The sequence below is a fragment of the Emys orbicularis genome, chromosome 15, assembly GCF_028017835.1.
Source record: "Emys orbicularis isolate rEmyOrb1 chromosome 15, rEmyOrb1.hap1, whole genome shotgun sequence".
Taxonomy (NCBI): Eukaryota; Metazoa; Chordata; order Testudines; family Emydidae; genus Emys; species Emys orbicularis.
Window position 1 is genome coordinate 9607554 of NC_088697.1, and position 27265 is coordinate 9634818.

At 49.5% G+C, this 27265-nt stretch overlaps 1 protein-coding gene across 1 annotated transcript in view; it reads left to right on the forward strand.

Annotated features, from left to right (window-relative positions):
* LOC135889546 (zinc finger protein 3-like) overlaps window positions 1-27265 on the forward strand; it is a gene marked incomplete at its 5' end in the record, with an annotated part of 41868 nt that overhangs the window by 9359 nt on the left and 5244 nt on the right. Inside the window, one exon of the mRNA XM_065417409.1 lies at window positions 23726-23852. Coding sequence (XP_065273481.1) covers window positions 23726-23852 — 127 coding nt within the window. The remainder of the gene's footprint in view (window positions 1-23725; window positions 23853-27265) is intronic.

Consider the following 27265-nt stretch of genomic DNA (forward strand, 5'->3'; position numbering starts at 1 on the left):
CTTCCACAGGGCAGTCGATATGTTGGCCACACCTTGGTGAAGGGGTAAGGCCACACGGCCCGGTGCCAAGGAGGACAGAACATTGAAAAGGGTGTCCGATGACTCCTCCATCTCCTCAGCCTAGAGTTGGAGACTCGAGGCTACCCTTTTGAGGAGCTCCTGGTGAGCTTTAAAGATCTCTTGTACAACGGACAGAGGTGCCGCTATGGTCTCCTCCGGTGCCGGCGAGGGGGCCTGTCCGGCTACCAGGGCATCGGGAGGTGCCGCTGGTTCGACTCCCAAGACCGAGTCTGGGCCCAGTGCCGCCGGTTCGGTGCCCGTCGACTTCTGACTCTGTCGAGGGGGGGACACCGAATGGGTCTGGGACGCCCTGGCTACCGAGCGGGGTCTCGCCTGGGCAGGCAATTGCGGCCACGGTGCCCATTGACACCATTGGCCCTGCCACGGCGCCCCTTGCCACTGACTGGCTTGGGTGCCGAGCAGTGCAGGCTGCTCTTGGGGCCTGGAGCGGCTCGGGGACAGGTGGCTGGGTGCCGAGGCCAAGGTCTCCGTTGACCGCACGGTGCCGTAGGAGCGACTGGAGCGTCTACGGTCGTGCCGGTGCCGACCTTGAGATCTGGACCTCGATGACGGTGAGGAGCGGTACTCGACCGAAGTGCTGCTCTCATAGTCATCCCGGCGATCGTAGCTTCGACGCTTCGGTGCCGGTAACGCCCGAGGAGAGCTCCGTCTATGGTGTCTAGCGGAGCGGGCACTCGAGCCCGAGCATCCATAACGATGGCATCGGAATCTGCTCCTGTAGCTCCTATCCAAAGAGGAGCGTCAACGCCGCTTGTCTCGGTGCCTGCGCTCCCGATGGGGAGTGGAGGACCTTCGAGGTTCCCGTGCAGGCGAATCAGCCAGTCTGATCGGAGTGGAGGACTGACGCGAGCTATGTGAGGACCTTGGCGAACGGGGTGCACGGTTCTTGGAGCACGGGCTGTCTCTTGCTGGGGAGGGCTGGTATGCTCCCGATGGCCACTTCCCTCAGGACCGGGGGCCTGTCTCGGGTGGCGCACCCAGCACCAGGAAGGAAAGGATGTCATGCGCGGCCTGTGCAGCCTCCGGCGTCGATGGCATTCTCACCGCGGGAGAGGCATGCGTGGACGGGACCGGACTACTCCACTCGGCACGAGTCAGAGGTCTGGGTCCCAGGCGGGAGGGGGGATCATGGGCTGCCCAGCGCGAGTCCGGCCTCAGCCCTGTCCTTTTGTCGGCGCCACTAAGTCTTCCCTTGCTTCGTAGCAGGTGAGCGGTGCCGACTGGTGGAGGGCGCCTCGCTCCGCACCGAGGATGAGGCACCCGGTGCCGAGTCCGATCGGCGTGCCGGTGCCGTGGCCAATGCAGATTCCATCAGCACGGCCCAGAGCTGGATATCTCTCTCATATTTCGTTCCAGGCTTGAACGACCGACAGATCTTACAGCGATCGGTTACGTGAGTCTCGCCCAAGCAGCGAAGACACTGAGTGTGCGGGTCGCTTCTTGGCATAGAACTGCGACAGGAGTCACACGACTTGAAGCCTGGGGCACGGGGCATGCCCCGCACCAGGCAACAAACTAAAGAACTTATCCAACTAAGGGGAAGTTGAGTACTACTAAGGCTACTGGAAGGGCTACAGCAAGGCTGGAGCACAAAGTTCCGACTACCTTCACTGGCGGCAAGAAGGAACTGAGGGTGGGGGGAGTGCGCAGCTCCCTTTATAGCGCGCTATAGAGGCGCCACTCCAGGGGTCGCAGCGGTGCTCCCCCACTACGGGTACTGCTAAGGGAAAAACTTCTGGCACCGGTGCACGTGGCGAGCATGCACACCTACTGTGGAATACACAGGAGCAATCACTCGAAGAAGAATAGCTAGTTCCACATTGTTCTTCAAACCTCAGATCATTGAAATGCAGCTGTGCATTTGAGATACTATATGACTGTAGTACATTTTGCACTGCCTGCATCTACACTGACATCAGGAGAGGAGAAGAGGACAAGACTGTCCCTAGCATATATGATTAAAAAAAAGGCGAGACACACCCACCCACTATCAATGCAACAAGGAGGGAGAACAGTAGCTGGGGCCAAGAGAGAAGATGCAATGAAACCCTTCTGTACCCACAACTGATGTCTGAAAAGCATCAGTCACTCTGCATATCAAAGAAAGAAAGAGCAGCCAGTATTCAGACAGACAGGATCCTTATGACCTATATAGGAGAAGTGCACTTTCCTAGTAAACTGTAGCAGTTTCCCAATAGAGTTTTCTTATGGACTTATTTATTAAGCAAAAATTAAGATTAGGAGTCTGATTTAAATTATGTAAATTTTCAGTTTTAGTTAACTGTGGAACTATTGCAGCTACTTTTATTTTACTCCTGCCTTCATAAAAAGCTACAGAGTTATAACAGATAATTACAGAGACTAAAGTACATGTTTTAATATAATTAGGACCAGGCCACCCAAGATGAAAACTACACCATGGAAGAGTCCTACCACCAGGTATTTGAGGCCAATCCCTTTATCAATAAGAAGACCAAGAAGACCAGCACCATTCATATTCTGGTTTTGGATAAAACACCTGATATTGCCTACATCATAGAAACCTTCCTCCCTCCAAGCCTACACCCCACTACCCCCTTTGGCAATAACGTAACCATTAAACAAGTTCTGAATCAGTCGTCTTTCTTCCCAATTTAGTTTTAACAAAAAAAGCTGCAATGTAAGTAGCTATGGGAGATAACAGTGCAACTACTAGGTATCGGTGGGGGAAAAGTGTGCTAGTAATGTCCTGGATATACTGGTCTGTTAAGTGTTATTGCTTTTAATATGCGAATGCAAACACTGTAGTAGAGTATTAATGTCCCAATGTACTGTAGCTTGTTTTAACTTACCGTAATACTAGAAGTGGTGCATGTGAAGCTCTCTTAAAAGCTGACACTGCAGCAGTGATATTCCCAAGCCAGCATGCGTAGGGCGGGGTGTGGGGAAGGGTAGTGCATCTAGGTATAAGTAACATCTCTCACACCAAACAGGAACTTTTCCACAGTTCACTGCAATTTGGGAAGTGTGATTATTATACCTTGTCTTACAAACACCAAACACCATTACATATGCACAAGGTCAATAATTCCCCCCATATATACAGAGTTGTGCTTCTGCATATAGTATCTGAGATGAATATTGAGGTCCCAGCTCTTCAGGAAGCAGTAAAGAGTCAGCAGCCAAGCCACAGGTTGAATCCTATTGCAAACAGTATGGGTGAGACACGAGGCATTCTGAAGCAAGAGGAGATTACTGGAAAACTTTAAATAAGAAACAGAAAACAAACTTTCCTAGGTTTTGTTTCTGTCGGATTTTTTGTATTATGTATAGTAAGTGTTTAATATAAAAATCAGGTAGTAAGGTTTACAATGCTTTAACAAGAGATTATGCTATTACCATTATCCAGTCAACTTGCACACTACTATTTTGAATTAGTGATAGTAGTATAAGGGCCCTACCGGAAGCAAGGTGTGTCATGTGACCCCTCTAAGAACTCCCCCCACCACCCTCTACCAATCAGGAGGGGTTTCGTCCCGATACGACCGCCCTGAGAGGAGATTTTGACCCATCAGGGGGACTTCCGGGGCGGGGGTGACCCGTCCGCAAGTGGGTCGTGTGACCCCTCTAAGAACTCCCCCCACCACCCTCTACCAATCAGGAGGGGTTTTGTGCCGAAAGGACCGCCCCGAGAGGAGATTTTGACCCATCAGGGGGCCTTCCGGGGCGGGGCCGACCCATCCGGAAGTGGGTCGTGTGACCCCTCTAAGAACTCCCCCCACCACCCTCTACCAATCAGGAGGGGTTTCGTCCCGACAGGACGTCCCCGAGAGGAGATTTTGACCAACCAGGGTGACTTCTGGGTTGGGGTGACCCCTCCGGAAGGGAGTCGTGTGACCCTACTAAGAACGCCTCCCAAGGCCCTCCGCCTATCAGAGTGCAGCACCATTACCCCATAAATCCCAGCGCCAGACAGAGGAGGTGGCCATCTCTTACCAAGGACACGTGTTTTCGAAAGCGCGGAAAGGCTGCTGAGAGGAAACATGGACTCCTTCACCACCCCCGTGAGAACTTCGGACTTTGTTTTAGCCCCGAGGGTCTTTGACCGTCCGCGGAGAAAGCGCTACATCAGCGACAGTTCCGAGGGGAGCCCTTTGGCCCAGCCGTTGCTGGATACGCCGGAACCCGACCCCGAAACCCTCGTGAGACACCCCGATGAGCATGGCGGTCTCTCTTTGTCCACCCCCTCAGAGGTGGAAGGCGATTGCGGCTCGGGGGAGTCACCGGCAGACAAGGCGAACGGAAAAGACGGCGCTCAGGTAAATGAATGCTTAAGAAGCGATGGTCGAGGAGGGGTTGGTAACTCTGAGGATGATGGCTATGAGGAGTTTAAGAGGCTTTGCATAGAAAGCGTGGAAAGGCTGCTGAGAGGAAACAGGACAAGGCGAATGGAAAAGACGGCGCTCAGGTAAATGAATGCTTAAGAAGCGGCGGTCGAGGAGGGGTGGGTAATGGGTTAGGAACCGGGGGTTGCGTAAATTAAAAAACAAGCAGTGAGGGGTGCTTACACGTTTTCTTTTCTGAAAATTTCTCAACAGCTCGACGATGCCTTTCTAGAGGACCCGGACAGCAATGCATCAAGCAGCGAAGATGAACTGGGCCCACCATGTTTTTGCTCAACGCCAATACGAGTTGTTGAAGAGGACTCTGAGGATGATGGCTATGAGGAGTTTAGGAGGCGGCTTGGCATAGAACTAACTGAGCCAGTGCCACATCGTGAGCGTAAAAAAGTCATGCGGACTATTGTACGCGTTGCTGTTTATGCTATCCTTAAACACTGCCTTAGGGAAAAAAGCTTTTTGAAGATTGTGAGGGCTGTGTCATAGATGCGCCAGGCCAAAGGCACCATGATTGTGTGACTTGGACTTCAGTGGATATAAACTGCAAGCTCCGGGGCCTGTGTGCTGAGCTGTGTTTGGAAAGCTTATTAAACACTGTTGTTGCCATAGGCTATGGTATGCAATGTCTGTGCCTAACCCAAGAACATTTAGCGCAAGGGGGGACCTTGATAAATGCTGTGCAATTCAGTGCAGACCCTGACCGTGTTCTAAGGGAAATGACCAAAACGGAAGATGCCTGCTTAGAGCATTATATTGACCGTCTAGTCCGCACAAAGAGTTACAGAACCCTGCTTAAGAAAAAAACTATTTGTAAGAAATCTAAAAGGATTAAGTTAGAGAATGGTGAGGGGACAAACATGCGATATAAAACTTGGTAGCTGTAAATTTTTTAAAAGGGGGGGAGGGGGTTTGTGACTATTGTGTTTTGTTAGAAGGCCTTTGGCCTTTAAGTGAGCTAAAAAGTTTTAATGAAGCATCTTGGTTTTGTTTTCAAGAAGCTGTATGTTTTTTAAATAAAAATAAATAAATTGTTTGTGAGAATTAGCTCTTGTGTTTTGTGTGTGTGTGTGTGTGTGTGTGTGTATAGCAAAAAGCTGAAATGTATGTTGTGGTGGGGAAGGGGAAAAAATCCTAAGAATGTGCTTACAATAAAAGAACCAAGGCTAGTTCAGACATGTGTCTGAGTACAATAGAGTTAATATGGAGATATACTTATCTCATAGAACTGCCTTTACTAGCAGGGCCAAATATTGATTTTGCCCCAGAGCCCTAAGTGGCCCTCTCAAGGGTTGAACTCACAACCCTGGGTTTAGCAAGCCAATGCTTAAACCACTGAGCTAGCCTTAGTCTGTTGAACTGAATGGGGTTTTAACCACACACACCCAGACAAAATGGTTTCACTATCCCAGATCACAAAAGGGAATGCTATGGAGGGGTGATTAAATTAACCTGTTAGCAACTATGTTGAAGTTTTGTTTGAAACAATGGGCTAAGAGGGTATAAAAACCTCAGGTATGCAGCAGTTTGTTCTTTTTCAACAGAAAACTTTCTTGGATAGCTGCTGGACTGCAAAAAGAGGTAAGACTTGCTGTCTTTAACTCTGAAACTATATATTATATAAGGCCACTCTTTGCCCATGCTGTCTTAGTAAATAATGGTGCCTATGTTTATTGCAGTGTGATCTGTTAGCATGGAACCAGTAACTTTAAACTGCATTTCACCACCAGGCCAAGGTAAAAAAAAAAAAAAAAAACACCATTTTAACTATAGTTGTGCTTAATACTGTTGAATTAAAAGAAAAGTATTACACAGGCTGCATAGGGATTTGGTGGTAATACTAACTAACATTTTTGCTTGTTCTTGAACGTGAAGGCTCAAGCACACATGAGGGGGAACAGAACAACCATGTGCCTGCAACACTTTATCCCATAGTGAAAGGTAACTTTATTTTTTTATTTTTTTTGCAACAGGCTTTTAAATGCATGTGGGGTTTTTGAAAAGTGTATGGCTGCAAACTTGGTTTGGTGTGTTTTATAAAGCTGCTGGTGTGTGTGTGTGTGTGTGTGAGGGGCCTGTGCAAGGCATAGGTTTTTTTTTTTTTAAAGTACTTGGCACAGGGTTTCTTTTTTTTTCTTTTCTTTTTTTTCTTTTTTTTACTGTGTATAATGTGATGGGTTTGAGGCACTGGTGGGGGTGGATGCTACTAACTAAACCAAAACCAAAGGCACATGGCTGGAGTCAGAACAAACCATGTGGCTTTTAAATGCATGTGGGGTTTTTGAAAAGTGTATGGCTGCAAACTTGGTTTGGTGTGTTTTATAAAGCTGCTGGGGTGTGTGTATGTGTGTGTGTGTGTGTGTGTGTGTGTGAGGGGCCTGTGCAAGACATAGGTGTTTTTTTTTTAAAGTACTTGGCACAGGGTTTTTTTTTTTTTTTTTTTTTTTTTACTGTGTATAATGTGATGGGTTTGAGGCACTTGTGGGGGTGGATGCTACTAACTAAACCTAAACCAAAGACACATGGCTGGGGTCAGAACATGCATGTGGGTTTTAAACTAACAAGGGTTTCTCTGCAAAATGGATTTTAAAAGCAGTTTTGGTTTTTATTCTGCAAAATGAGATGTATTTAAAAAACTTGTTTGTTGTACAGCCTGAAATGGATTATTTTGTTGTAAAGCTATGACTTTTTTAAATAGAAAAACACCCTAATGACGTAAGTGTGATGTATGTTTACAAGACGGTTTCATGAGTTTTATAATAATGTTGTTGTTTGCTCCACAGTACAGTCAAAACATGAGAGATCCTTAGACCAGAGGGAAAACAAGCTGAAAAGAAAAAGGAAAGAGACCGCTGAAAAGGAAAATTCACCAGTATCAGTGACTGATGGATGGATGAAGCCCTGTAAATATATTTTGCTTATTGGTTTGGCTGTTCTATGAGGTTTTGTATTTTAAGTAAATACATAGGTGTGGGTGAGAGAGGTGGTAAAGTTCAGTTTTTGTAAAATGTTGTTTTTCCCCCGTCATAGGCCTGGGCAACTTTTCTGACAATGCTGTAGTCAGAGATACAAGGACATCTCCTCCAGAACTGCCAACGAACCAGGAATCTGCTTTGAGACCTTTAACAACGCAAAACAGCGCAAGAGTGCAGCTGAAACATCCGGGCGGTCCAAACCTCATATACGTCAAACCCAAGGACAAAACAAAAGACTCTGGTAAAAAACAACCATGCCACCACAACTCCAGTTCCTCAGTGGCCACCACCACACCAAGCCCTGAGGAAACTGTGAGCGAAAACGCCCACATTCACAAACCCAGAGCACGCACTCTAGGGGTTCTGAATGTGCGCAAACCCAGAGCATGTGCTCTAGGGGCTGCGTTTAAAAAACCAAGGACTAAAAGCTTCTGCGATGCTGAGGTATTGCAATCACACAACCAGCACTCCAGTTCCTCAGCGGCCACCACCACCACACCAAGCCCTGAGGAAACTGTGAGCGAAAACACCCACATTCACGAACCCGGAGCATGCGCTCTAGGGGTTGTGAATAAAAAACCAAGAACTGACAAACCATTCTCCCAAAACCATAAGCTTGTCCCAGCTCCCCCATATTCTAGTAGTTGGGAAGGGCTTAAGGCTTCCCTCAGAAAAGTGGTGGAGGATATATCCTCGGGTAGGCTAAAAGAACGGGATTCTAGAAAGAAATGGGAAAAATATGATGCTTGGTTCAGAGCCATGCTGAAAAACATAAGGGATGGAAAGGGTGGCTCTGAGCAGGCATGACTAGTCGTGAAAAGGGGCCTGGGTAAAAGGGGCACCCTCCAGGGTACACATCAGTTCATGTGTAAACAAAAGGGGGGACAGCGCTTGGGGGATAAACAGATGGCTGCCAAAAAGTTCCAGGCCCGGGTTGTTGTAAAAATTTTAAAAAGGGCTAAAGAGGTAATGAGGAAAAAAAAACAAAAACAAAAAGAGATGCCCCCTACTGGAGGCTCTCAAACTGGCTTGTCTGAAAGTGGGGAGGCGGAATCAGACTCTGGTTTAGCAAATTCCCCAGAGGGCTCTCTAGACGGGTCCCGTTCTACTCCCAATGACCCTCATGGAGGCGCCTCAGAGTCTGACTCTCAATTAGCATCTGATGTAGAAGATGCCGCTAATGATCCCGTAGAGGAACTCCCAAGTAACCCCGAAAATGCCGAGGTGTATATGGAGAGAGTGAGAAGTTGGCAACATGAAGTATCCAGATTTGGGGGGTCAGTGTATTGTGAGGAATTTCGTTTTGTTAATCTTGAGCAAATAAATTCAGCTCAGCAGGTTGTTGAAGCCATACACCGGGGAATACAGTCAGTGCTCGATGACATTAGTGGTAGGGGAGGCCCTGATTATGTTCAGTTACGTTTAGAGAGCCGTAATTTAACTAACTCTTTGTTTTCGGCCAAAAGAACTAGGGGTGAGCTGTCTGCTGAGGATTTCTTAAATCAGACCTCAAAACTGCTACAGAGCAATAGAGAGTTGCATCTCGATGGGACGTTGCGCCTTGTGGTGACAGTTGTAAAAAACAGGGGTGGGGGCGCTCGTAGAGTTTTAAATACTATCCTTAATAGTCAAATTATTCATAAAAAGAGACAGTGTTTAGTAGACCTGACTTACACCGGTACCAATTTGTGTTTTGCGGGTGGGCTCTTGGCCGTTATGTCCGATCGTAAACCTACGGACACGGAATTGTTAGCGGAGGCGAGAAAGTTACATGAGAAACTGGGGTGGTCAGATCAAAAAAAGGTTATGCTTAGCGACGTAGCAAAGTTTGAACAGCATTTAGGAGTTAACATACAGGTGGTGCTGTATACGGCGAAAGGCGGCTGGGGCTTTTTTAAAACGGGGGGCACAGTGTACCCTAAGACTTATTTTATCCTGTTGCACGATGAGCATTACTATGGGGTTCTGGATGTAAAAAAGTTGTTCGGAGCGAAAAATTATTGTGAGTTTTGCCACATGGTGTACAGCCACGACCACTCTTGCAGGTATCATTGCCGCCTCTGCGGGATAGTGAAGCCATTTTGTCTGGGTGTGTGTGGTTAAAACCCCATTCAGTTCAACAGACTAAGGCTAGCTCAGTGGTTTAAGCATTGGCTTGCTAAGCCCAGGGTTGTGAGTTCAACCCTTGAGAGGGCCACTTAGGGCTCTGGGGCAAAATCAATATTTGGCCCTGCTAGTAAAGGCAGTTCTATGAGATAAGTATATCTCCATATTAACTCTATTGTACTCAGACACATGTCTGAACTAGCCTTGGTTCTTTTATTGTAAGCACATTTTTAGGATTTTTTCCCCTTCCCCACCACAACATACATTTCAGCTTTTTGCTATATACACACACACACACACACACACACACACACACACACACACACACACACACACACAAAACACAAGAGCTAATTCTCACAAACAATTTATTTTTTTTTATTTAAAAAACATACAGCTTCTTGAAAACAAAACCAAGATGCTTCATTAAAACTTTTTAGCTCACTTAAAGGCCAAAGGCCTTCTAACAAAACACAATAGTCACAAACCCCCTCCCTCCCTTTAAAAAAATTTACAGCTACCAAGTTTTATATCGCATGTTTGTCCCCTCACCATTCTCTAACTTAATCCTTTTAGATTTCTTACAAATAGTTTTTTTCTTAAGCAGGGTTCTGTAACTCTTTGTGCGGACTAGACGGTCAATATAATGCTCTAAGCAGGCATCTTCCGGTTTGGTCATTTTCCTTAGAACACGGTCAGGGTCTGCACTGAATTGCACAGCATTTATCAAGGTCCCCCCTTGCGCTAAATGTTCTTGGGTTAGGCACAGACATTGCATACCATAGCCTATGGCAACAACAGTGTTTAATAAGCTTTCCAAACACAGCTCAGCACACAGGCCCCGGAGCTTGCAGTTTATATCCACTGAAGTCCAAGTCACACAATCATGGTGCCTTTGGCCTGGCGCATCTATGACACAGCCCTCACAATCTTCAAAAAGCTTTTTTCCCTAAGGCAGTGTTTAAGGATAGCATAAACAGCAACGCGTACAATAGTCCGCATGACTTTTTTACGCTCACGATGTGGCACTGGCTCAGTTAGTTCTATGCCAAGCCGCCTCCTAAACTCCTCATAGCCATCATCCTCAGAGTCCTCTTCAACAACTCGTATTGGCGTTGAGCAAAAACATGGTGGGCCCAGTTCATCTTCGCTGCTTGATGCATCGCTGTCTGGGTCCTCTAGAAAGGCATCGTCGAGCTGTTGAGAAATTTTCAGAAAAGAAAACGTGTAAGCACCCCTCACTGCTTGTTTTTTAATTTACGCAACCCCCGGTTCCTAACCCATTACCCACCCCTCCTCGACCGCCGCTTCTTAAGCATTCATTTACCTGAGCGCCGTCTTTTCCGTTCGCCTTGTCCTGTTTCCTCTCAGCAGCCTTTCCACGCTTTCTATGCAAAGCCTCTTAAACTCCTCATAGCCATCATCCTCAGAGTTACCAACCCCTCCTCGACCACCGCTTCTTAAGCATTCATTTACCTGAGCGCCGTCTTTTCCGTTCGCCTTGTCCGCCGGTGACTCCCCCGAGCCGCAATCGCCTTCCACCTCTGAGGGGGTGGACAAAGAGAGACCGCCATGCTCATCGGGGTGTCTCACGAGGGTTTCGGGGTCGGGTTCCGGCGTATCCAGCAACGGCTGGGCCAAAGGGCTCCCCTCGGAACTGTCGCTGATGTAGCGCTTTCTCCGCGGACGGTCAAAGACCCTCGGGGCTAAAACAAAGTCCGAAGTTCTCACGGGGGTGGTGAAGGAGTCCATGTTTCCTCTCAGCAGCCTTTCCGCGCTTTCGAAAACACGTGTCCTTGGTAAGAGATGGCCACCTCCTCTGTCTGGCGCTGGGATTTATGGGGTAATGGTGCTGCACTCTGATAGGTGGAGGCCCTTGGGAGGCGTTCTTAGTGGGGTCACACGACTCCCTTCCGGAGGGGTCACCCCAACCCAGAAGTCACCCTGGTTGGTCAAAATCTCCTCTCGGGGAGGTCCTGTCGGGACGAAACCCCTCCTGATTGGTAGAGGGTGGTGGGGGGAGTTCTTAGAGGGGTCACACGACCCACTTGCGGACGGATCACCCCCGCCCCGGAAGTCCCCCTGATGGGTCAAAATCTCCTCTCGGGGCGGTCGTATCGGGACAAAACCCCTCCTGATTGGTAGAGGGTGGTGGGGGGAGTTCTTAGAGGGGTCACATGACACACCTTGCTTCCGGTAGGGCCCTTATACTACTATCACTAATTCAAAATAGTAGTGTGCAAGTTGACTGGATAATGGTAATAGCATAATCTCTTGTTAAAGCATTGTAAACCCTACTACCTGATTTTTATATTAAACACTTACTATACATAATACAAAAAATCCGACAGAAACAAAACCTAGGAAAGTTTGTTTTCTGTTTCTTATTTAAAGTTTTCCAGTAATCTCCTCTTGCTTCAGAATGCCTCGTGTCTCACCCATACTGTTTGCAATAGGATTCAACCTGTGGCTTGGCTGATGACTCTTTACTGCTTCCTGAAGAGCTGGGACCTCAATATTCATCTCAGATACTATATGCAGAAGCACAACTCTGTATATATGGGGGGAATTATTGACCTTGTGCATATGTAATGGTGTTTGGTGTTTGTAAGACAAGGTATAATAATCACACTTCCCAAATTGCAGTGAACTGTGGAAAAGTTCCTGTTTGGTGTGAGAGATGTTACTTATACCTAGATGCCCTCCCCTTCCCCACCCCCAGCCCTACGCACGCTGGCTTGGGAATATCACTGCTGCAGTGTCAGCTTTTAAGAGAGCTTCACATGCACCACTTCTAGTATTACGGTAAGTTAAAACAAGCTACAGTACATTGGGACATTAATACTCTACTACAGTGTTTGCATTCGCATATTAAAAGCAATAACACTTAACAGACCAGTATATCCAGGACATTACTAGCACACTTTTCCCCCACCGATACCTAGTAGTTGCACTGTTATCTCCCATAGCTACTTACATTGCAGCTTTTTTTGTTAAAACTAAATTGGGAAGAAAGACGACTGATTCAGAACTTGTTTAATGGTTACGTTATTGCCAAAGGGGGTAGTGGGGTGTAGGCTTGGAGGGAGGAAGGTTTCTATGATGTAGGCAATATCAGGTGTTTTATCCAAAACCAGAATATGAATGGTGCTGGTCTTCTTGGTCTTCTTATTGATAAAGGGATTGGCCTCAAATACCTGGTGGTAGGACTCTTCCATGGTGTAGTTTTCATCTTGGGTGGCCTGGTCCTAATTATATTAAAACATGTACTTTAGTCTCTGTAATTATCTGTTATAACTCTGTAGCTTTTTATGAAGGCAGGAGTAAAATAAAAGTAGCTGCAATAGTTCCACAGTTAACTAAAACTGAAAATTTACATAATTTAAATCAGACTCCTAATCTTAATTTTTGCTTAATAAATAAGTCCATAAGAAAACTCTATTGGGAAACTGCTACAGTTTACTAGGAAAGTGCACTTCTCCTATATAGGTCATAAGGATCCTGTCTGTCTGAATACTGGCTGCTCTTTCTTTCTTTGATATGCAGAGTGACTGATGCTTTTCAGACATCAGTTGTGGGTACAGAAGGGTTTCATTGCATCTTCTCTCTTGGCCCCAGCTACTGTTCTCCCTCCTTGTTGCATTGATAGTGGGTGGGTGTGTCTCGCCTTTTTTTTTAATCATATATGCTAGGGACAGTCTTGTCCTCTTCTCCTCTCCTGATGTCAGTGTAGATGCAGGCAGTGCAAAATGTACTACAGTCATATAGTATCTCAAATGCACAGCTGCATTTCAATGATCTGAGGTTTGAAGAACAATGTGGAACTAGCTATTCTTCTTCGAGTGATTGCTCCTGTGTATTCCACAGTAGGTGTGCATGCTCGCCACGTGCACCGGTGCCAGAAGTTTTTCCCTTAGCAGTACCCGTAGTGGGGGAGCACCGCTGCGACCCCTGGAGTGGCGCCTCTATAGCGCGCTATAAAGGGAGCTGCGCACTCCCCCCACCCTCAGTTCCTTCTTGCCGCCAGTGAAGGTAGTCGGAACTTTGTGCTTCAGCCTTGCTGTAGCCCTTCCAGTAGCCTTAGTAGTACTCAACTTCCCCTTAGTTGGATAAGTTCTTTAGTTTGTTGCCTGGTGCGGGGCATGCCCCGTGCCCCAGGCTTCAAGTCGTGTGACTCCTGTCGCAGTTCTATGCCAAGAAGCGACCCGCACACTCAGTGTCTTCGCTGCTTGGGCGAGACTCACGTAACCGATCGCTGTAAGATCTGTCGGTCGTTCAAGCCTGGAACGAAATATGAGAGAGAGATCCAGCTCTGGGCCGTGCTGATGGAATCTGCATTGGCCACGGCACCGGCACGCCGATCGGACTCGGCACGGGGTGCCTCATCCTCGGTGCGGAGCGAGGCGCCCTCCACCAGTCGGCACCGCTCACCTGCTACGAAGCAAGGGAAGACTCAGTGGCGCCGACAAACTCGCGCTGGGCAGCCCATGATCTTCCCCCCCCCCCCCCCCCCCGGGACCCAGACCTCTGACTCATGCCGAGTGGAGTAGTCCGGTCCCGTCCACGCGTGCCTCTCCCGCGGTGAGAATGCCATCGACGCCGGAGGCTGCATAGGCCGCGCATGACATCCTTTCCTTCCTGGTGCTGGGTGCGCCACCCGAGACAGGCCCCCGGTCCTGAAGGAAGTGGCCATCGGGAGCATACCAGCCCTCCCCAGCAAGAGACAGCCCGCGCTCCAAGAACCGTGCACCCCGTTCGCCAAGGTCCTCACATAGCTCGCGTCAGTCCTCCACTCCGATCAGACTGGCTGATTCGCCTGCACGGGAACCCCGCAGGTCCTCCACTCCCCATCGGGAGTGCAGGCACCGAGACAAGCGGCGTTGACGCTCCTCTTTGGATAGGAGCTACAGGAGCAGATTCCGACGCCATCGTTATGGACGCTCGGGCTCGAGTGCCCGCTCCGCTAGACACCATAGACGGAGCTCTCCTCGGGCGTTACCGGCACCGAAGCGTCGAAGCTACGATCGCCGGGACGACTATGAGAGCAGCACTTCGGTCGAGTACCGCTCCTCATCGTCATCGAGGTCCAGATCTCGAGGTCGGCACCGGCACGACCATAGACGCTCCAGTCGCTCCTACGGCACCGTGCGGTCAACGGCGACCTTGGCCTCGGCACCCAGCCACCTGTCCCCGAGCCGCTCCAGGCCCCAAGAGCAGCCTGCACTGCTCGGTACCCAAGCCAGTCAGTGGCAAGGGGCACCGTGGCAGGGCCAATGGTGTCAATGGGCACCGTGGCCGCAATTGCCTGCCCAGCAGAGACCCCGCTCGGTAGCCAGGGCGTCCCAGACCCATTCGGTGTCCCCCCCTCGACAGAGTCAGAAGTCGACGGGCACCGAACCGGTGGCACTGGGCCCAGACTCGGTCTTGGGAGTCGAACCAGCGGCACCTCCCGATGCCCTGGTAGCCGGACAGGCCCGCTCGCCGGCACCGGAGGAGACCATAGCGGCACCTCTGTCCATTGTACAAGAGATCTTTAAAGCTCACCAGGAGCTCCTCAAAAGGGTAGCCTCGAATCTCCAACTCTAGGCTGAGGAGATGGAGGAGTCATCGGACACCCTTTTCAATGTTCTGTCCTCCTTGGCACCGGGCCGTGTGGCCTTACCCCTTCACCAAGGTGTGGCCAACATATCGACTGCCCTGTGGCAGACCCCAGCTTCCTTGGTGCCCATCTCCAAGAAAGCAGAAAAAAAGTACTTTGTTCCGGCTAAGGGACATGAGTACCTGTACTCCCACCCAGCACCTAACTCCCTGGTGGTGGAGTCAGTCAACCATTGGGAACGCCATGGCCAGCCTGCACCCACCCCCAAGGACAAAGACGCCAAGAGACTTGATTCTTTTGGCAGGAAAGTTTATTCTTCTGCGAGCTTTCAACTTTGGGTGGTGCTAAAATTTGCCATATTATGATGGTCTCTTCATATAGTGGTAGAAAGACATACAATATTTGTGGTGTGTTAGGGCACTGGCTCTCAACCAGGAGTGCACGTACCACTGGGTGTATGCAGAGGTCTTCCAGGGGGTACATTAAATCATCTAGATATTTGCCTAGTTTTAAAACAGGCTACAGAAAGCAGTAGCAAAGTCAGTACAAACTAAAATTTCATACAGATAGTGACTTGCTTATACTTATGTATATGCTATACACTGAAACATAAGTACAATATTTATATTCCAATTGATTTACTTTAGAATTATATGGTAAAATGAGAAAGTAAGCAATTTTTCAATTATAGTGTGCTGTGACACTTTTGTATTTTTATGTCTGATTTTGTAAGCAAGTAGTCTTTAAGTGAGGCAAAACTTGGGGGTATGCAAGACAAATCAGACTCCTGAAAGGGATACAGTAGTCTGGAAAGGTTGAGTGCCACTGTGCTGGGTGATAGAGTTTATTTCTTTACTGAGTGTGGCATGTCTGGTTGTGGCAAGGCATAGTTCAGTTAAATCATATTGCACGTATATTTTGATGCGTAGTTGAGGGACACTTGCTTTATTTCTGACACAATCTATAAAAAGTATAATGATTAAAGTTAAAAATGAACTTTAGTTTCTTCTTCGGGTATGTGTCTGTATGAATCCCACTGTAGGTGCATATGTGCCTTGTGAGTGAGGTCAGGCTTTTTTTGAACAGCATTGTCTGGGGGTGCACATGCACCCTGTATCTCCTTAGGCTCCCGCGTGAGGGCATAACGGGTAGAGTGGGTGAAATTTATTTCTCCCCTTGCAGTTCCCTCTTATCAAACATGATAGTGAGACAAAACCTGGCGAATGTCTGACCCACTGCTTTCTCTGATCTTCAAAGGCATATTCTCAACTAGTTTGCTGGGGGGAAAAATTTCTTTTCACCCTCCTTATCCCTTTAATTTCTTTAATTTGGACGTTCAAAAAAAAATACAACCCCCCCCCCCGATAGAGGGGGGACAAGATGCTTCACGACAAACAGACTCTAAACCTTCAGGGTTTGAAACCTGCCTGACCTGTGAGATACTCATCCCCCCTGGTCAATGGGCAGAGCTGATGCCTGTTCTGTCTGGGGGAGGGTCAGATCCTTAATAAGTGTTCAATTTCTAAATCCTCTTCAGGGATTCACAAATTGAGGGCCATGCAGCTGAAACTGAACCTGCTTATGCAATGTATGTGCATCATCTCAGACCTGGCCTGCCCCAGGCCCCCTGAATCCTCTGGGCAGTCCTGGAATGTCTCACTATAAAACACTGGAAAGCTGTAAAAAAGTTGGAGGCTACTATATACTGGCATTGATCTATGTCAGGGGTCGGCAACATTCGGCACGCGGCTCGCCAGGGTAAGCACCCTGGCGGGCCGGGCCAGTTTTATTTACCTGCTGACGCGGCAGGTTCGGCCGATCGCGGCCCCCACTGGCCGCGGTTCGCCATCCCGGGCCAAAGGGGCCGCGAGAAGCCGTGGCCAGCACATCGCTCGCCCCCGCCGCTTCTCGCCGCCCCCATTGGCCCGGGACGGCGAACCGCAGCCAGTGGGGGCCGCGATCGGCTGAACCTGCAGCATCAGCAGGTAAATAAAACTGGCCCGGACCGCCAGGGTGCTTACCCTGACGAGCCGCGTGCCGAACGTTGCTGACCCCTGATCTATGTGCAGACCTCCCATGGACATCACTGGTTTTGTGCAAAAATTTAGGATAGAATGTTAAAGAGTTTTTTTTTTTTTTTTAAGAGAGAAATACTTTAGTGCACTCTTTTATACACAAAGTGTACTCATTTCCATGAGACCCAGAAGTGTGACAGATACTGTGGATCAGATACAGCAGGGGTCGGCAACCTTTCAGAAGTGGTGTGCCGAGTCTTCATTTATTCACTCTAATTTATGGTTTCGCATGCCAGCAATACATTTTAATGTTTTTAGAAGGTCTCTTTCTATAAGTCTATAATATATAACTAAACTATTGTTGTATGTAAAGTAAATAAGGTTTTTAAAATGTTTAAGAAGCTTCATTTAAAATTAAATTAAAATGCAGAGCCCCCCCGGACCAGTCGCCAGGACCAAGGCAGTGTTAGTGCCTCTGAAAATCAGCTTGCGTGCCGCCTTCGGCAGGCGTGTCATAGGTTGCCTACCCTACCCCTGAGATACCTAAACTGTGCTTAGTGCAGTTTGTGAAGGAAAGAGGAGTAAAGGTGCTTTAAGGTTCGAGTTATGTCTCCTGCGTCTCACTGCTGACTAGCTGCAGACCTAGTGCTCAGAATTAAGGAATGTTCTCAGGGCTAGCTACATAACTCTATACTAGTTTTCAATGGCCTGCTAAATGCTTCAGACATGCCACCTTTTCACTTAGCTATATCCTGAATAGCAGGGCCGCCCAGAGGGTTCAGGGGGCCTGGGGCAAAGCAATTTCAGGGTCCCCTTCAATAAATAAAAGTTGCAATACTACAGTAACATGTATTTGGAAATGTAAAAAATAACCAGTGAAATACATTCAAAAATTAATTTGTAATAATTTGAAAAAACACTAAATACATTATTTAAAAACATTAAATGCTTTAATGGTATGTATACATTTGCAATTACATAATGGGCTGTTGCTGGGTGATGGTGATGGTTGGGATGGGGTCGGGGGGGGGGTGCCCGGCCCCTCCCCTCCCCTCCCCTCCCTTACATGCCTCTTACCCCCTCTCCCAGAGCCTCAGCGCGCCGCATCCAGGACGCCGGGGGATGGGATGGGGGAAGACGGAGGCGGGGGGAGCCTCCGACATACTTGGGGCCTGTGGGGCCCCTGGGGCCTGGCGCAAATTGCCCCACTTGCCTCCCCCTCTGGGAGGCCCTGCTGAATAGTGGTGACTGGGAATGGGGGGGGGGGGGAGTGTAGCAGATGCCAATTTGAGGTGAATATTCTCTTGGCCAGATTCTACTGGGTTTATGGTACTTTGTGCTATGGACTGGAGCAAAGTGGCTGGTGAATAACTAAGAATCTGATTAATAATTATTCTCTAAATTCAGCTTTTTTCTTTCTCTCTCTCTGAATTATCACTAATTCAAAATAGTAGTGTGCAAGTTGACTGGATAATGGTAATACCATAATCTCTTGTTATAACATTGTAAACCTTACTACCTGATTTTTATATTAAACACTTACTATACATAATACAATAAATCCCTGATGTTAGAACCTGGCTATGCCGCTGCTGTAGAGGGCTCATCACCTAGCAGCTGGGGGCCACCATGTGGGCTCAGCAGGGCTGCTGGCCACGGGGCCAACGGGTGTGGGTGGGATCTCGGGAGTCATGTCCCAGGGATCTGCCCCACTCCCCAGCACTGCTCCAGCTCTGAGCTGTCTCCACTGCCTGGGACCTGTGGGGCCCCACCTGCCTCCCCAGGGAAAGAGCCACCTGGGACCGGTGCAGAGGCTGGGCCAGTCTCAGCCAGTCACAGGGGACGGCGGGGGGTGGTGGCTCAGCTGGGTCCTGCCAGGCATGTGGGTCCTGAGGGAGCCTGGCCCAGGTAGGCTCTGCTCCTGCTCCAGCCTGGCTGATTGCACCCCCAAGGGGCCGGAGTTATCCTGCCCCAGGACCAGCTCTGGCTGCGCTGCCGGCTCAGCCTGGCAGACACAGTCACCTCCCATCAGGGCCGGCTATTGTGGCTGGGGATTAGGGTGTGGGAGAGTAGGTCTCTAGTGGGTCTGGGGGGGGGGGTGCTGTGCAGTGGGGGTTGGGGAGATCTGTGTGTGTTGGGGGGCTGTGCAGTGGGGGAGATCTGTGTGTGTCGGGGTGCTGGGAAGTGTGGGGGGTCTGTGCGGGGCACTGTGCAGTTGTGGCAGTGGGGCAGTGGGGGCACTGGGCAGTGAGGGAATCTGTGGGGGGGCTCTGGGTGGGGAGGTGCAGGGCACTGTGCAGTTGTGGGAGGACTGTGGGGGGTCTCCAGCTAGGGGGCACTAGGCAGTGAGAGGATCTGTGGGGGGGGGTGGTCTGTGGGAGGGCACTGGGCATGGGGGGTTGTGGGGGTCGCTGGGTGGTGTGGCACTGGGCATAAGGAGTCAGAGGGGTGCTGGGAAGGGGGGTAGCATGGTGCAGCATGGGACTGCCCCGAAGGGGAAGAAGGATGATGGGAGCGTAAGGCCGGGCTGGCCAGTGTGCGTCTGGCAGCTTCCAGTTTGTAAACACTGCCCTTGTACTGCGCTGGGTGGAACGGGGCTGTCCCTGCCGTGCCATGACCCATCTCATCTCCCATTGCCCCCAGCCAGCCCGTCGCTCTGAGGACTCTGCCCCCCTGCCCCATGTCCCCATTTCCCCCATGGGGGCTCACAAATATGGTTAGCACCATGCCCACAAAAGGTTAATCCAGCCCTTTTTGGGGTGCAGGCTCTGGGATGCAGGAGGGTTGCAGGCTATGGGAGTTTGAGTGAGGGGTGCAGGCTCTGACCTGGGGCAGGGGATTGGGGTACAGGAGGGGGTGCGGATATGTGGGCTCTGGGCGGGACTTAGCAACTCAGCACGTTATATAAGAGAAATGAGCTGCAGTGATTTCATATAGACATAGAAACTGATAGAAGACACTTTTAAATATTCAAAATGTGAGAGGCAGAGTTTGAGGGAGGGAGTGTCTGTACAATATTTCACCACATTCAGTCTCCTGGCTGGAGCAGTAACGTAGCCCTGCACAGGGCTACCCAGAGGATTCAGCGTCCAGGAGCGGCCTCGGACAGCATTGGAGCCACGGCGCTGCAGCGCGCCAGGGCCGCTCCCGGACGCGGCGTGCTGAGACACAGGGGCTTGGGGGAAGACGGAGGCGGGGCAGCCTCCGATATACTCGTGGGGGCCCCTGTGGAAAATTGCCCCACTTGCCCCCCCCTCTGGGCAGCCCTGGCCCTGGTCCTGCAACACTTGTATAGGATAGAGAGGAGCTGCGGTGATTAAGCTTTGACAGGCTAGGAATTGGAGGCCTGTGCCTTTAAGACCCCAGTCCCAGGAACCCGCCCTCTGCTCCGGGGCTGACATGCAGCGTCCTGTGAGCAGAACGAAAACCTCCTCTGCCCCCCCCCACACCCCTAGATTAGCGAGCACAGTGGGTGGCTCATCCCACGGGGTCACTGTTCCCCCCCTCCCCCTCCCTAAACGGGGGTTTTGTCCCTGCACGGGGTCTGGCAGCGTCTCCCCCCACCCGGGCTTAACCCCGGCTACCGCCCCCCACCCCCGATTTTTCCCCTTCAGCCCCTCTTCTGCCACTAGCTACAGTAGCCCTTTGCTCTGGGGCTGACATGCAGCGTCCTATGAGCAGAAGGAAAACCTCCTCTGCCCCCCCCCCACACCCCTAGATTAGGGAGCACAGTGGGTGCCTCATCCCACGGGGTCACTGTTCCCCCCTCTCCCCCTCCCTAAACGGGGGTTTTGTCCCTGCACGGGGTCTGGCAGCGTCTCCCCCCCCCCCCCCGGCTTAACCCCGGCTCCCATCCCCCACCCCCGAGTTTTCCCTTCAGCCCCTCTTCTGCCGCTAGCTACAGTAGCTTGAGCCCCCCTGGCCAGTAACTTTCTGCCCCCTGCTCAGACCCTGACAGCTCCCGCTGCGATTTGCCCCCTTAATCCCCTCCACAGAGGAGGCAGCAAATCGTAAGCAGAAGTAAGGGCAGAGAGAGGGCAGTGGCTACAGCGAAGGTTACTGGGCATGCTCAGTTCGGGTGAGCATGCTCAGTACACCCAAAGTAGGGAATTGGGAGCAAGGTTTGTACCGCCCTGTGACCCGGGAGCCCGGGCTGAGCAGCTGCTGCTCTCCGGGGTCTGTGCGGGGGGGGGTAGCTCGGCATTAACCCCTCCGTGCCCGGCCGGGGGGGCTTTCTCCAGCTGGGACCCGCCCCCTGGGCAGCCCCGGGCTGTGCCCGCACTAGGCAGCCCCGGGCCGGAGCCCCCCGGTGAGTGAGAGTGGGGTGCGGGTGCCGGGCAGGGGGGGAGGGGTTTGAACTGTCTGTGCAGCCAGGAAATCCCCGGGGGAGAAGTGGCGGGCGGGGGAAGGGGGGAGGGGAGTTAACTGGATCCTGTCTCTGTTTGTGCAACTTGCCTCTCACCCCCGATACAAATTCTCTCCAGTTCTTCCCCTTTCCTCTCTCAGTATCTCACACGTGGCTATAAAATCCGGGGAGATTCCCCCCTTTCCCCTCAAATGATCAGCTCTCTTGTCTCCCCCGACTTCCCCCCGGTCTCTCCATAATTCTCAAATGTCAATTTAAAATCTTCTCTAATGAGGGGGATTTTCCCACCCATTTTATCTGCAGCGATTTGTCCTTGTCTAGGTGGGAAATTGTTGCCCTGAGTCATACCCCAAAACATGGCTGTCCCTGGAATAGGCATGGGATGAGATTCCCGTTCTCTGCCAGGGCGGGGAAGGGAGGAGCACCTGTCCCCCATGGGGACTGCCCAGACCTTGGTTTCCTAATCCCACTTGTTGCCCCCTAATTACCAACACTGTTGCCCACAGCCATCACCTGCCCATCCCCGACTGCTGCCCCTTCCCTCACCCAGGGACCCTTCCAGCTCCCCCTCCCTCTCTCTTACCCTCTTCAAGCAGCTCCTCAAAGGGCTCCCTGCTGCCCATGTGCATGGTGGCGGGAAGAGGGGGGTAACTGTCACTTTCTGTTTACGTATTGGACAGTGGTATAAAATCCAGTCAAACAGTCCCCCTTTTTCCAACTAGCAATATAAAATTCCCTCTTATCAGGGAAAGTGCTGGGGACTGGCATGAAAGTGACTGAACAAACAGCCCCCCCTCATTTTTCCTCTCATTAGCAATTGCCAGGAGAAAATTCAGCCATGGGAGAGCAAATAACCCAGGAATAGGACTTTTGCAGCCAGAGGGGGAGGGAGAGAGGACTGGGGAAGGAGAGACTGAAAGGGGCAGTGATAGAAATCAGTGGAGGGAGAGAGATTTCCTGCTCTCTAATCCACCCAGACACATGTATTGCAGAATGGGGGGGAGGGATAGCTCAGTGGTTTGAGCATTGGCCTCCTAAACCCAGGGTTGTGGGTTCAATCTTTTAGGGGTCCATTTGGGGCAAAAAATTGGGGATTGGCCCTGTTTTGAGCAGGGGGTTGGACTAGGTGATCTCCTGAGGTTCCTCCAACCATGATATTCTATGGATCTATGATCGCTGGGCAGAATCACTTTCCAGTGAACAAGAAAAAGATCAGACAGAGGAAAAGCCAGTTCCTCACTCCATATTTCAGCTACTGTGGGGTCAGTGTCCAAGAGAATCCCCCACAGTGACTCCTTTGGTTCTGCTCTTTTCTAGCATTGTGTTCAGAGACTTTATGATGAGATGTGGGGAGGGAGAAGGGAGGTTAAAAATGTCTCTGTGGGCTTAGCCTGGCAGTAGGGGCCAGGTCTACACTCTAATAAAGAGATCAAGCATTTTCCCAGCATGGCAGACTCTAGGATGTCTGTCTGCAGGGAAAGGGCCTGGGGGAATCATGATGTGAAATGAACTAAAGCCTGTTCTGAAACCCCCACAATTACCCTTCTCACCCTCCCAGGCTGCAGAATGACGTCCCTGTTTAGCTCCAGCTCATCCCATCCTCCCATGGGACAGGGGAGGAAAATGGCTGCAGTGGAGCAAGTTCAGGTAGGGATTATTGTGGGGGTTGCTGGTGGGTTCTTACTGGAGGGAGAGGGACACGAAGTACACCAGAGATGGGAAGGTTTGCACAGTCTGGTTTGAGGTTGGAGCGGGGCAGGAAATTCACAGGGTGGGAGAGGGAGGAGGACAGGGTGTGGCAAACCTGCTGGGAGTTGTTTAATAAGTGGCCTAGATTCTAGGAACAGACCCATGAGGTTAGGAGGTGGAAATGCTCTAATTTGTTCAACAGAAAATAACTCACCTTCATGGGGCTAAAATAATGCAGCTTCTCACAATGAGGAGGGTGTTGAGCTTCCTTCCACGGAACTCTCCCTGGACCCTGCTACGGGCTCCATACCCTGTATCAGTCTGTGGCTAGTAGGGGTGTGATGGATCTGCTGGGAGAGACAAGGGGCTCTCTCTTCATCCCCTTAACCTGGTGTTTCCAGGATGCTCTGAGCGGGGTGGGGGTGGGACTCTGTTGACTGCGATCTACCAGAGCTTCCATTTCGTTTGGAGTGTGAGTGGGGCAGCAGGTACTGAGTGTTGGACTCTTGCTATTTCAGGGGCCGGTGACCTTTGAGGAGGTGTCTGTGTATTTCACCAGGGAAGAGTGGGCTCTGCTGGACCCCGCTCAGAGAGCTCTCTACAGGGACGTCATGCAGGAGAACTATGAGAATGTGACCTCGCTGGGTAAGGACTCCTGTCCCCTCAGTTCTTGGAAGGGGAAATGAAGAGTTAAGGTTCATGCCACCTCCACAATTCCACCTCTACTCTGTCCTCTTTCAGCATCACCCCAATATGCCAGTGACACACACACTGCGAGAGCCCCTCCCCTGCTGCAGAGCACTTTGGGAACAGAGCACAGGAGCAGTATCACACAGTGTCAAATATCTCTTTGCTCAAGTAAAACGGGGAGTTAGGTCCAGCCTAACGAACAGAAGCTTCCTACCCCTGACCTTCTCTCAAACCCTGAGCCTACTCCACCCAGACCAGAATGTGCTTGGGGTGTAGCAAAGAAGTTGCTAGAGTCAGAGCTGCTGGTCCAGGGTTAATTATCACACAGACACTCAGTGTGTCCTTGAATGCTGGCTGGGAGTATCCAGACAAGGGAGCTCCAGCAGCAGAACATTGAATCTCACCCAGGATTACAGACGGCACAACTCCTCACTGCTCTGCATTTCACACCAGCATGTGAAAATGGTTTAGGTTGGTAATGAAACTTCTTGAGACATGGAGAGTCTTGCTCCCCCATCACCATGTGAAATAGCCACAATCTCTCTTCTCTGCAGGCTCCTTGGATTTTTGAGTCCCTCATTCCCGAAGTCACAAGACCCCGATTCTTATTTTTCACATTCTGCTTTTCCAGATTAATTAGTCTGTTGCTCCTGAATTATAGCTTCTAATTTCCCAGTGTTCTCCACACCCAGGGATTTTCCTACTCCCTCCCATTACACTGGACTCGCTCGATTCCCTAGTACATAAAAACAGGCACACTGGGTCTGTCCAAAGGTCCATCCAGCCCTGTATACGGACTTCAGACCGTGGCCAATGCCAGGTGCTCCAGAGGGAATGAACACAACATGTAATCATCAAATGATCCATCACCTGTCATGCTTTGCCAGCTTCTAGCAAGAAGAGGCTACAGACATCTTCCCTGCCCTTCCTGGCTAATGGCCATTGATGGGCCTATCCTCCATAAATTCATCATGTTCTTTTTTTGAACCCTGTTATAGTCTTAGCCTTCACAACCTCCTCTGGCAAAGAGTTCCACAAGTTGACTGTGCATTGTGTGAAGAAACACTTCCTTTTGTTTGTTTTATACCTGCTGCCTATACATTTTTTTGTGTGTGTGATTCCTAGTCCTTGTGTTATGAGAAGAAGTAAATAACTTCCTTATTTACTTTCTCCACGTCAGTCATGATTTTATAGACCTCTCTCTTCACCCTTCATCTCTTTTCCAAGCTGAAAAGTCCCAGTCTTTTTAATCTCTCCTCATACAGAAGCTGTTCCATACCCCTAATCATTTTTTTTGCCCTTTTCTAAACCCTTTTCAATTCCATGATATCTTCTTTGAGATGGGGCAACCACATCTGCATGCAGTATTTGAGATATGGGCATACAATGGATTCATATAGAGGCAATATGGTATTTTATGTCTTCTTATCTATCCCTTTCTTAATGATTCCCAACATTCTGTTCGCTTTTTGACTGCCGCTGAACATTGAGTGGATGTTTTCTAAGAACTATCCACAGTGAGTCCAAGATCCCTCTCTTGAGTGGAACCAGCTAATTTAGACCCCATCATTTTATATGTATAGTTGGGATTATGTTTTCCAATGGGCTGCACTATGTATTATCCTGACATCTAGTACTGCTGAGATCCTGCATTCAGTAATATCCCTGCCCTTCCTGTTCCCTTTCTCCGCTGAACCCCACCAGCCCATGCTTACTGTTCCCAGCTTCTCCAAGACTCTCTCATTGTCTCTGGACCTCTGTAAGCAAGAAGCAGTGCCAGGGAGACTTGCCCTCTCTCTGGAGACTTCGATTTCTGGGACACGTATTTAGTTTCTCGGTGTTTTAGGAACCTCTTTTGAAATTGAGTGTCAGTGACATTAATCACAGTACAATCTGGACTGTTGAACAGCTGTGTCCCCTCAGTTCCCCAGGCTGGGGTGCCTTTTACACTGCTTTACTGTGAGAGCAGCCACTCCTGGGCAGTTAACACACAGTCTCCAGCATGTAACTTTCTCCCAGCTACACAGTACTGTGGGCTGCTAGTCAGCCACTCACGAATTACAGTACCCCACAGGAGAACCCCAGAAAATTCTCTGGTCCCAGACTTCCCCCAGAAATGTTCATCTTGCACCGTCCAGCACACTACTGAACAACGCAAGCTCATATGAAGTCTGTCATTTAATGAGTGGAAAATGCCATGCACCAGCCTTGTTATCCCAAATGGAGTTTCCAACACACTTTCATCCAAACACACTGGTTAGATAGAACAATAAAACAAGATTGTTAAAATCTTTTTTTTTTTTTTTTTTTGGTAGTTAAGTGACTATGGGTAATGAGGCATTCAAGTCAGAATTGTTTACAAAAGAAATGCAAGATAAAACACAAACTAATGTTTAACTTAACAAGCTAAAACAGATTCAAAGCTAATGTTTCTCTCACCATGTGCTGAGACAGGCTGGCTTTCCTTTCAGCCAGGACTCCCCCTAACCCGCCCCTGCTACCCAAGTTCAGTTCTTCAGGAGTTGTCATGAGCAGAGGGAAAGGGGGGAGAGAGTCTCAAGCATTTTCCTCACCTCTTTATAATTCAGTCTTTTGTACTAGAAAAAACTTCAGTTCTCAGCTGAGTCATGGTGACAGTCTGTCTGTTGTAGATATGAGCTTCCAGTGGTCCCTATGAAGGAATGTAAAGGTCTTCTTCACACCTTCCCCCTCCAGAGAATGGCTATTTGACCAGCTGTTTGCCTTGCTGTCTCTGTGGATCTGGTCTGTGGGTGTTCCCCAGAATTGTAACTTTTACAGTAATATCTTACAGTAAAATCTCATCACTTTACATACAGTGTTGCTACACATTTTAAGAGGAGGATAATATTCAGTAGATTGTGTTTTCAAATGATACCTCACAAGCTAGAGAATTTTTTCACTTCAAGGTCCCAGAAACAAAGACAAGGTTTTCATCTCGAGGCCAAAAGACCAAAAACATCAAGACACTTGACCACGGCCTTGGATAGACCAAGAGACTACCTACGCTTGACCAGAGCTTGTACAAAATTGGTCATAATTTTCTTGAAGGGTCAACATGGGGTACAGACTGACACACTGTGGGTGTTCCCAGCAGATATAGGGGTATTTCAATCCCTCATAAGCAGAGTGTTTTGCATCTTCAAGGACCTGGGGAGCTGGTCCTGGGAATTCACTGGTTTACAAAGTGTGACACTGTATGGAATTGAGGCGCTTTATATTATTATTATTATTATTATTAATACCAATGAGATAAAATTACAATGAATCGTGCTAGATATGCCATGTAAAATATTTTTCCAAGTATGATAAATTTGTTTCTATGTTTGTATCACCTTTCTATTGTGAGT